Source organism: Pteropus alecto, unplaced genomic scaffold, assembly GCF_000325575.1.
Source record: "Pteropus alecto unplaced genomic scaffold, ASM32557v1 scaffold484, whole genome shotgun sequence".
Classification (NCBI taxonomy): Eukaryota; Metazoa; Chordata; class Mammalia; order Chiroptera; family Pteropodidae; genus Pteropus; species Pteropus alecto.
In genome coordinates, this window is record NW_006435778.1 from 91,903 (window position 1) to 103,635 (window position 11,733).

At 41.7% G+C, this 11,733-nt stretch overlaps 1 protein-coding gene across 1 annotated transcript in view; it reads left to right on the forward strand.

Moving 5' to 3' along the window:
• CFAP57 (cilia and flagella associated protein 57) overlaps positions 1-11,733 on the forward strand; it is a 53,845-nt gene that overhangs the window by 9,052 nt on the left and 33,060 nt on the right. Inside the window, exons 6-12 of the mRNA XM_025046451.1 lie at positions 1,933-2,085; positions 5,233-5,372; positions 6,140-6,305; positions 7,005-7,118; positions 8,585-8,797; positions 8,987-9,201; positions 11,605-11,614. Of these exons, the coding sequence (XP_024902219.1) occupies positions 1,933-2,085; positions 5,233-5,372; positions 6,140-6,305; positions 7,005-7,118; positions 8,585-8,797; positions 8,987-9,201; positions 11,605-11,614 (1,011 nt within the window). The remainder of the gene's footprint in view (positions 1-1,932; positions 2,086-5,232; positions 5,373-6,139; positions 6,306-7,004; positions 7,119-8,584; positions 8,798-8,986; positions 9,202-11,604; positions 11,615-11,733) is intronic.

The window sequence follows — 11,733 nt, forward strand, 5'->3', positions numbered from 1 at the left end:
GGAAAGAGACTTTGTGAAGGTTAAGTCTATAGGACTTTCCCTGAGTAGATGTGTGAGACCAGAGATAAGGAGCTCCCAGAGAGGATGCCTCAGTTTTAAGACTGGATGCCTGAAAAAGATGCCAGAGAAGGAAAATTAGGGGTAAGAGCAAGGTGGGTGGGGACCAAGGAGAAGCAGTTTATTCTTTTGTTTATTCATTTATTTAACAACTATTTATTGAGGGTTTACTTTGTGCCAGGCTCTGCGCTAAGGGCTGGGAGGGACACAGTAGGGAAGCAAACACACTAAGAGCCTGTCTGTACTTAGAGCTCAGTCAACAAGCAAACGGACAAATATGAACCGATTGTCAGGCGGGGATCAACATTGTGAGAAACAAAGCCAGGGAAAGGACAGGGAGCAAAAGGCCTCTCTGAGGAAGTTGACATTTGACTCCTGGAATAAAGTGAAACCATCAGAAATATGGTTTAGACTTTAGGAGTGTGATCAGTATGTACACACACAGTGCTTAGCTTATGTCTGGCATGTAGTTGACGCTTTATTTTTACTATTCTAGATATTTATCATTGTAATTACTTTCACTGCTATTGTTTTCATTGAAACCCTTATATTAGGTAAAATCACTGAGAGAGAAAATAGAAAGAAAAAAGACTAAGGACAAAACAGTATTTCCTAATTTAGAGACTCAGCAGAGGATACTAAGAAGTAGTGGTCATTCACTCATTCATTCAGCAGGTGTTTACTGTGCATCTACCATGGGCCAGGCTCTGGGCCGGGTGCCTAAGAGATGTATCAGACATGGCTGCTTCCCTCAAGCACCTGTTTCTGGAGTCAGGCAGCAAGGCAACACCCATTCATTCACTGAGCACCTGCTATGTGCCAGGCACTGTTCCAAGCACAGGGATGGGACAACACAGACAAGGCCTTTAGTCTGAGGGCTCCCATTCTACTTTACACAGCATGATAAATGTGACAGTAGAGGGAACTCTTGGGTGCCATGGGTACATTGAGGGAGTATCAGGGCCCACCTGGCCCAGGGCGGGTCAGAGCGGCTTCCCAGAGCCCTTGCTGTCCTGGTGGAGAAGGGGGAGTTGACTATATGAGGAAAAGCGAGGGTTATATAGGAAGACAGAGCTCTAGACAGGGGGAGGGAAACATGAGAGCTCAGTGTCCTGGACCCCAGGGAGGTGGGTGCCACATCGCTGCTACAGGCTCTAGAAAAGTCGAGAAGATGAGAACCGAGCAGGGGTGTCTGGCTTGGTGAGAAAGGGTCTCTAATGTTCATGAAGACAGTTTCAGTAGATGATGCAGCGGAAGGAAATTTTATTTATCAAATTACAAGGAATTAATAGCAGTAGTTGATAAGGAAATAGAGATGGTATGCGCAAGCCAACGTTTCAAGACGTGCGGTTGTTAATAGAAGAAAAGCAATAGCGGGGAAAAGGAAATCTAATTTTATCACGTCTACTTGGAACTACAGGTCCTCCCAGAGACTGCTGGCAAGACCTGTGTGACCCCTTTCCTTTTCTCTGTCCTGTCACCCACCTCACGTGGAAGAAGGGCTGTCACCTTCTGAAGTACACATACTGGTGTACTTGGTGCAGATGGGCTCCCGCACTGGGATTCCAACAGGTGGGCGAGAGTGGGATTTAAACTAATGCTTGTCTTTGGAGGTATAGATTGAGAGGTATAGATTGATCATTTTTTTAGCGTATGCCGCTGTCTTATTATTCATCCACTAATCGCTTAAAGGTGAATATAAAACCCACAGAAACAGCAGCAACTCAAGCCCTCCCTTCTCAGATCTGAGGCAGATCCCGGAAGCATGCTTGTCTGGGAGTCCATACACTCAAAGTGTACGAGAGAACTCTGAAAGCTCAAGGACCCACTGACAATGTAGGGGCATCACTGATAGCTGTCTTGTGTCTTGGGCAGATTCCTGTGGACCCGCAGAGCAATGACCCGAGTCAGTCTGACAAACAGGACATCCTCTGCATGTGCTTCAGCCCCTCTGAGGAAACCCTGATTGCCAGCACCAGTAAGAACCAACTCTACAGCATCACCATGTCCCTAACGGAGATCAGCAAGGTGAGTCTTCCCCAGCAACATTTCCTTCTAGATTTTTTCATCTGTATTCATAACAGAATTGGTCTGTAGTTTCTTTCTTGATGCCTTTGACTGTTTTTGGTATCAGGATAATACTGGCCTCATAGAATGAAGTGCAGAGATGAGGCAGAAGAGAAAGAATTGTTTTGTTTGTAAGATGAGAGAGATTTAAGTGTATTTAAAAGGTAATAGGCTAATAAATCATTATGTTGTATACCCTCAAACGAATACCTTATATGTCAGTTATATCTCAAAAAAAAAAAGATTCTGACCAGTAGAGCATTTTGAAAGTATCACACACCTAATGAATTGTAGAAAATTCGGGAAACAGGTTCTTAAAAGCTACTATGTGACTTTAGACAAATCTCTTCGGATTAAACCTTTCTGAACATCACTTTCCACATGTTTTCAGTGAGAGGTTATAAGAGATGGCCTCTTTTTTCTTTTTTCTTTTTTTGAGGTAACATTATATGTAAGTTTCAGGTGTGCAACGTCATAATTTGACATCTGTGTATACTACATCGTGCGCACCACCAAAAGTCTAGTTTTTGTCTGTCACTGTGCAGTTGACCCCATTCCCCCGTTTTGCCCTCCCTCCACCACTCTTCCCCTCTGCTAACCACCCCTCTGTTGTCTGCCTCTAGGAGTTCATTTTTGGGTTTTGTTGTTTGTTTTTGTTTTTAACATTCTACACATAAGTGAAGTCATATGGTATTTGTCTTTTTCTGTCTGACTTATATCATTTAGCGTAATACCCTCAAGGTCCATTCGTGTTGTGGCAGATGGCAGGATTTCACCTCTTTTGATAGCTGAGTAGTAGTGTGTGTGTGTGTGTGTGTGTGTGTGTGTGTGTGTGTGTGTGTGTGTGTGTACCCCATCTTCTTTATCCATTCATCCGTCAGTGAACACAGATTGTTTCCGTAAGAAGTGAGTGAAGGAGATGATGGTACCTGGTCGATAGTCTCAGGTGGGGCCTTTTAGGCCACCTATATTTGGGGTTACCATAAATCCAGGGCTGTTTTTAACCTGCAGATTTAGAAACTATATTTTTATCATTTCACCTGGGTGGAACTGATTCACATGGACTCAGAAAGGACTAATTTGATGGCAGATCTCCACTTTGTTTGCTTTCTCTGTCTGGAGGGGTGAGCGCATCACACAGATCCTGTCTCCCCTCAGGCAGGGCCTCCCAGAAGGAAGGCCGCAAAGGGAGGAGGGAACTAGACCAGAGGGGTGGGGTCTTCTGTAGAAGAAAGCATTTCCATTCTCCTCCCCTGTAAAAGCCTCATGCCTATTTCTGTATATACACTGTGCCCTCCTGCACCTGAGCTATACTCCATTTTTATGCTAGAGTGGTCTTTTCAAAACCCAGGTCTGGTTACTGCAAGATACACATCCTCTACCACTACCACCATCACAGCTGTGATCCCTTCGTGGCTTCCCAGTGCTTTGAGAAGAACTAGACTTGAGTGCACAGGGCTAGGAATGGTCTGGCCCTGGCTGCCTCATCCCATCATTCCATCTAATAGGACTGGATAACCACCATGGATCTGCAGATTCCCTCCTGCCAAAGGCTCTTACACATACTGTTCCCTCTGCCTGGAACAGTCTTCCCTTCCTTCTTCCCCATATTGGTTCTTTCTTGCTCATCCTTCAGGAAAGAAAAAATAAAAGCAGCTAATAGGAATGTGCTAGTAGAGGCAAGGAGGTTGAAGATATTGGAGAAAGAAGGGGTAACAGATGGAGAAGAATGGGAATAATCTGTGCCTGCCCCCCCACCGCAGCACAGCACCTCTTTTTATAAGATAGTAGAGGATAGAGTGATGCAGATAAGTTTATAAGTGGGGGAGAGCCAGAATTTGAGGGAATCCCATCGCAGACTTTGTCTTGGCTTGTGAACAGACCCAAAATATGTGCACCTCGTTAAATTTCCCAATCATCACTCCTCATTCAGGTGTCCCAGGTGTAACGCCTCATGACAGACATCTGAAACCTGTACAACCAATATATCAGGATACATTTTAATTTAAAATCATTCACCCAACTCTCACTGCTGCTGGCAATAGAGTAATATAGTCACCCTGGGGAGAAATTTGGAAGTACTTATCAATACCCTTAAAATTATTCATACTGTTTTTGCCTATGTTCTGCTTCTACAAATGTATCTGTTGTGTCAGTCCCAGCCAATTGATAGTGATGCTATAAGCTAAGAAAGCCCAGGTACTGGCCCAGGACTGTACATTTCCCCCACAGGGGCCTATGTTGTGGCTGGACTGGCCTTCCTGGCTCTTATTATGATTGCAGGATGCACTTCAGCAAAAGCCATCAGGGACCTTTGGGGAACAAGATTTATTATTCACAGGTCCTGAAGGGGACCTGGCACGTGTGTCCAGGGGCCACACAGAGAGGTCACAGGTAGAAAGAGAGCACAGACCTGAGGCTTGGCCTTTATTAGAGTCCAGGGTTGGAGTATCTAGATTTTCATGGGTTCACTCTTTGTTGGCTGATTTGAAGCATAAGAGCAGGAATTAGGGCACAGAAAGGGAGAAGGGGTCACTCAAGCCATCAGTTATCTAGGTTATTCAGGGTTCTCAGAAAGAGGGACCTCCACAGGTGGGGGCAGCCTATTTCCTTATCTGGTCATTTTGCTAGTAGCTGTACCGTACAGCTGGCAATATGTTTATTCAAGATGGATGTCTTAAAATGGATGCTTTGACAATCAAAAGCTGAATGTCAGGCACTTACACTACAATCAGAAAGCTTAATACCTGCACTCACACTACAGTATCTAAGGAAGTAATGAGAGAGGTACAAAAACTTACCTGCAAAGATATTTATTCTAGTTATTCCTAAATAACAAAAATTAAAGACCACTTAAGTGTCCCCACAGTAGAGAAATGGCTAAATTAAGTTCTGGTATATTTGTGGAACCAAATATTTTATTGCCATTAAAATATTGTTTTTAAATAATAATGGAATAAGAAAAAATGAATGATATTAAAATAGTTTGTTCACCACCTGATTTTGCACACCCAGGCTAGTTAATGTTCATGGGTAGTAATAAGAGCTGAAGTGCATAGCTAGCCTTTTGCTTACTCTGCCGAATCTCATTCTGTATGATTTCTCTAGGGGGAGCCAGCCCACTTTGAGTATCTGATGTACCCATTACACTCAGCATCCATCACTGGTCTAGCTACTTGCATCCGCAAACCCCTCATTGCCACCTGTTCTCTGGATCGATCCATTCGCATCTGGAATTATGAATCAAAGTAAGGAATGAAAGGCTTTGATACTATAATATGCAGGATTTGGGTTGTTAAATTTTTCATGTGCATTACTTTAGAGAATTTTAAATTTTCATTACTTAGAAGCTTTCAGTTGGAAAAAAAAATTTTTAATCAAGTCAGTCAACCTACCTTCTCTTTTCATTCCTGGATGGGCTAGAAAATTACTTTGTGCTTTATTAAATGCTTAACTACTTGCCAGACACTATACCAGCTCTAGGGACATAGAGATAACACTCTAGTATCTCACTTTCTTCCAGGACATCCGATGTCCTTCCAGCTTTCCTATTCCCTTACTCCTACTTGATCTGTTTTTGGCCTCAGGAGCTCACCAGAGCATGTATTTCTCCTCTTTCTCCTCATCACTGCCCCAAGCCCCCTCAAGTTCCTCATGATTTTATCCTTCTGTCATAGCTACCCTGAGAATCTCCAACCTAGATGGCCCTACACTGTAATTTCTTTGTTCCGCTGGGGCTGCTGGGGAAAAAAAAAAGTGCAATCCTTTTGATTTAAGAAATCTAAATGGAGCTGTGCATTTAACACCAACAGACAATCCCTTGTTCAGTCCCCCTACTTGCTATACTCATTGTTGGATACTATCCTCAAATACTCAAAATATAGAAAAGAGAGGATGCATTCATTGCAAGCAATAAAGTATCTCAAATGCTATGATAAAAATACATACTAGATACAATGGAGAGCTTGAGGGATTTAGCGAGCTAGATTTATAATTCAAGAACTGATATTCACAGCACTTTGGAACTATATAAGGAATACCAAGAAGAGGCATATACAATCAGCCTTCATCCATCTGGCCACTTCATTGTGGCAGGGTTTGCTGACAAACTACGCCTTATGAATCTACTCATTGATGATATACGTTCTTTCAAAGAATACTCTGTCAGAGGATGCAGAGAGGTAAGAACTGCTGGAGATAAACATCCAGTTTCTTGGGAAACCAGGGTTGAAATATCAAGAACTAACATGCTCTGGGGAGGTGAGACCAAAGTATATCTTAGAGAACTTTAGTGCCTTTTTTTAAAAAAAGAAAAAATTCAGTTCTTCCACGAAACTTATTGAGTATATGGCTCTATCACCCTTTTCTTATTCTCCCTAAAATATTTAAGCGAGCCCAAAGCCCTGTGACAGATCCTCTCTGTGGTTGTGGAGTAATACAAAAGCACTGGAAAAAAAAAAAGTTACCACAGAATCAGAGGCACAGCTGGGAAAGCCAGGTTGAAGACTGGGTAGAGCCAGGGAAAACAAGCAATAGTGAGAGGTACTAAGCAGCCCACCATCTTTCCCCGAGATGATTCGCAGAAACAAGACAATGATTCCAGGAACCGCTTCCCCATTCCGAAACTTCTACAAATGAAATGAATGTTCTCTTCTATGATTCAAGCAGCTTCATGCATAAGCACATATGGCAGTGTAAGCATCTTAGCCAGTATGAGCTGTAGGAATAGTGAAAGGGTCTGAAAATATCAGACGATTCTCGTTCTATTTGTACCTTCCCCAGATTTCCACCTCTTTTGAGCAAAAAGAGCTCTTGACTGTAACCTTTAATGAGACTGCTCATTTCTTTCCTTCTTGCTCGCTGGATGTATTTTTTTGTAGTGTGCTTTTAGCAATGGAGGTCACCTGTTCGCTGCAGTCAATGGAAATGTGATTCAGATTTTTACCACCACAAGCCTGGAGAACATCTCAAACCTGAAAGGACACACAGGGAAGGTAAGTGAATGAACAGTGTCCAGAGAAACAAGGGGCGCAGAGCCAAACATTTTGCTAGTCAGTGGGACACAAGTGAACAGAAGAGAAGTGATTCCTCTCTTTGAGGAGGTCACTGTCTGCTTAGGAAAAGAGTCGATAAAACAAAGGCACAGACAAATTTAATTACTAATTGCAATAAATTCAATGAAAGAAAAACATGAGGTGTTATGAAAGGAAATAATGAAGGAATTGGCATAATGAAGGAGATTGGGTTATTCACAAAGGCTTTGTCCTAAAGAAGTGGGTAGGAAGTAGCCAGACAGAGCTGGTAGAGATAATCATTGCAGATAGGGATCCAAAGACCTTGAGATGGGAGATTTCTTGGGAAATCTCATAGGAGATTTCAAAGGAACTGAAATGTCTATGGAGCTAGAACATAGGTATCAGAACAAAACTTGGAGTGAGCTAAAATTGGATAGGTTAGCAGGGGCCCAAGTACATAGAAGCTTGTAAGCCTTTTAAGGATTTCGTACTTTATCCTATTGTTCCTCAAAATCATTGAAGACTTCCAGGGCAGGGAATACTATAACCAGACTTGCATTTTAAAAGATTACTTTGGCTGCAGAGTGAAGAATGTGTTGAAAGGGGCAAGGGTAAAAATGGTAAGGAAACTACTGTGGATATCTACATGAAAGAAGATAGTATTTTGGACCAGGATGGAGGCGGTACAGTTAGAGAGAAGTGGATGGATTCAAAAGATACTTAATTAGTAAAACCAATAGTTCCTGAAGATAGAGTAGATATGGGGCATAAAGAAAAGGGAGGGACCAATGATTAAAAGGAGTAAGAAGTCAGCAGATGAATTTGGAGAGAAAAAGCAATTGAAAAAGAAAGGCATTTTATGCAGAAGAACATGTTGCACCTGCAGATCGCGGCTCACATGCCAGATTCTGTTCTTACTGAGATTGAGTAGATTTTCCTGTAGGAATGTTTCTACATTTGCTGTGTGCCCTTAGGACAATTTCCAGAGACTTTAAATAATTGCTTGTATAATATTTTAACAGTCAACTTATTTGGTTGAGGAGAAGGTCAGCTGAGGTCCTTATTTTTCCATTCTGGAAGTCCCTTCTCTCTGTCCTATTTTTGCAAATTCCATGAATATATAAGTTTCTCCCCCAATCCCCGCCATAATTAATTGGTTGTAGAATTATAGGAATCGTTACAATTGGTTCAATCTTTCCATTCATAAATTGAAAAGGAAATAGGAGTATTTCATCTTCAATATTTTATAAGCATCTTGGGAAACAGAATGCTAACACTCCCAAAAAGCTATGGCTTGTTCTTCCTAAAGGGTTTGTACCAGGAAAGGACGTTCTGCCTCAGTCTAGAGGCACACGTTGCCTTTTCCGTGTGTGTGCATGTGTGTGTGCGTGTGTGTGTGTTTGCGTGTGCACACTCTTCACTGGGAATGTCTTCCTCCCCTGTAGATTCATTCCATTGTGTGGAATGTTGACGACAGCAAACTGATTTCCTGTGGCACAGACGGTGCTGTGTATGAATGGAATCTATCCACGGGAAAAAGAGAGACAGAATGTGTGCTCAAGTCCTGCAGCTACAACTGTGTTTCCATCTCCCCTGATTCCAAGATTATCTTTGCTGTTGGATCTGACCAGACCCTCAAGGAGATTGCAGATTCTTCCGTGAGTCTCCCCTTGCCCCACCCCTGGGCAGCTACAACGATCTGCCGGAGACAGCCCCATGTTTACTGCAGAGAGTGTGGTGAGAAGAAGGCCTGTGACAACAGGGTCCCTCCTTCACGGGATAATGACTCAGGGACACTGAGGACAGGGCTCAGGCCTGCAAACTGAACAGAGCTGTCTGTGTTCCAGGTCCTTCGAGAGATGTCAGCATTCGATGTCGTTTACACAGCCATTGTCATCTCGCACTCCGGGCGCATGATGTTTGTGGGCACCTCAGTGGGAACCATCCGTGCGATGAAGTACCCTCTGTCTTTGCAGAAAGAATTCAATGAGTACCAGGCTCACGCTGGTCCTGTCACCAAGGTGAGAGGGGACCCTCTCTTCAGGGCCCAGTCCCAGAACTAGCCCTCAACAGATCCATTTGATCCTGCCTTCCACATACCTTCTTCATCCTATCAACCTCCCAAGGCCTTTTCTCTCTCCTTATTGATTTATCTAGTCATCCATTCAATAAACATTTACTGGATGTTAATAGTCTTTGTTTAAATTATTCCCAGGAATTTACCCTAGGAAATAGAGATGCGCCTAAAGATTTATGTACAAGGTTGTTCACCATAATATTGGGAACATAATAACGGGCCATTTGAGAGATGCTGTAGGCTCTCTACCCAGATCTCCTCTCCCAGGCTAATGCATCCATCTCCAAGCTGCTGAGTGTTGGCTGCTCACAGCTCTCCTCCCGCTCCATAAAAGTGCCCTCGACTAAAAAGAGTCACAGCTCAGGAGATGACCCCCTGCCCCCCACCCCCGGGTACAAAAGGTCCTCCCTGGGGGTAATAACATGAACACTCATTTGTAAATTGTCCCTTCATGCTCCTTCTAAAAAAATAGTTTCCATGCACATGGAATTCTGAAGAACAGGCACTTGGAAAATGTGTATCTCCCCACCCCTCCTCCCTTCTCTTATTCAAGATTGAAAAACACCAACACCTGAGGTTTTCAATTATGACCCTGACTCGATAATGACTTACCTGTAGACACTATCTTTATTAAGAAAGGAGTTTTCATTTATAAACTAGAACATTCTTGTACTGAGCCAGGGTCTTAGGTCCAAAGTAAATTACTATAACATATTTCCCACCACCCCCTTCCCTTCAAATCTAAGTTTGTGGATAAGATGTTTATCTTTCTAATGATAAAAGCAATGCATGTTTATTTTAGAAATAAAGTCCTCATAATAATATCATTAATATTTTGGTGTATTTTCTTCTACATATATATATGTATATGGTCTCTATATATATATGTTTTAGATAAATTGATATCATATTACATGTATACTCTTTCATAGCCTGCTTTTTTTTTTTTTTACTTAATGCTATTGTAAGCATCTTGCCAATTAAATACTCCTCAAAAGCATGATTTTAGTATCTAAACAAATGTCCTATCATATGATAGGCTATAACTTATTTAACTCTTCTCATACAAGTGGGCATTTAAATTACCTTATGAACTCGGACAAATGTGCTAGTCTACAGATTTCCATGGGCATCTCCAATTACCTTCTAAGGCTGAATTCCTAGACAGAGATAGAATTCCTGAGAGAAAGAGCATTGCCATTTTTAAAGTTTTTAACAAATACTGCTGATTGTGAGAAGACATTTTTCATAGTTAATTCTTTTTTTTTCCTTTCATTTTGAAGTAATCATGGATTCACAGGAAATTTTAAAGATAACATAGAGGTCCTATGTACCCTCCCCCCCAGTATTCCCCAATAATTACATCTAATGTATCTATAATACGATATCAAATCAGAAAATTGACATTGGTTCAATATGTGTGTGTAGTTCTATGTCACTTTATCACATGCATAGATTAGTGTAACCACCACTGCAATTGAGATACAAAACTATGCCATCACCACAAAGAGCTTGCTCATGCTGCCCTTTAATACTCACACCCACCCCGCTTACCACCCCCATCCCTAGTCCTCAACAACCACTCATTTGTTTTCTATTACTAAAATCTTGTCATCTTGAGGATTTTATATAAATGGAATCATGCAGTATGTGACCTTTTGAGAGTAACTTTTTTCACTTAGCATAATGCCCTTGAGATCTATCCAAATTATTTCGTGTATCAATAGTTTATTCCTTTTTACTGCCAAGTCACATTCCATGGTAAGGATGTACCATAGTTTATTTAACTATCCACCTATTGTAGGATATTCTGACTTTCTCCCAGTTTTTGGCTATTACAAGTAAAGCTGCTATGAACAATACTGTACAAGCTTTTGTGTGAACTTAAATTTTCACTTCTCTGGGATAAATGCCCAGTAGTATGATTGCTGGATCATATGGTGAGTGTATGTTTCATTTTTTAAGAAACTGCTAAGCTATTTTCCATTCCTACCAGCAATGCATGAGAGAGCTAGTTTCTCCAAATCGTTGTCAACATTTGGTACTGTCACTATTTTTATTTTGGCTGTTCTAACAGGTTGTTGTGACATCTCATCATGGTCTTAATTTGCAGTTCCCTAACAGCTAATAATGTTGAACATCTTTTAGTGGCCTTATTTGCCATATCTGTATATTCTTTTCTGTGAAATGTCTTCATATCTTTTGCCCACTTTCTAGTGGAATCATTTGAGATTTTTACTGTTGAGTTTTGAGAGTTCTTTGTATAGTCTAAATAATAACTGACTCTTAAGATTCTAAATCCACAGTGAATATAGACATAGTCTAGCTTCTTCTTTTCATTACCAAAGGCCCACGAGGGCTCCTGTCTTATTCTCACCCACAATCAAGCCTTCCTCCCGTGAGGCTGTTCCCAAGCTTACATGGAGGGAGGCCTTGCACAATAGCCAGCTCAATCCTGGTCATCCCAGCCTCAGAAAGCCTCCTCTCCATGGTCTTTTTCTCCTCAGATATTGCTCA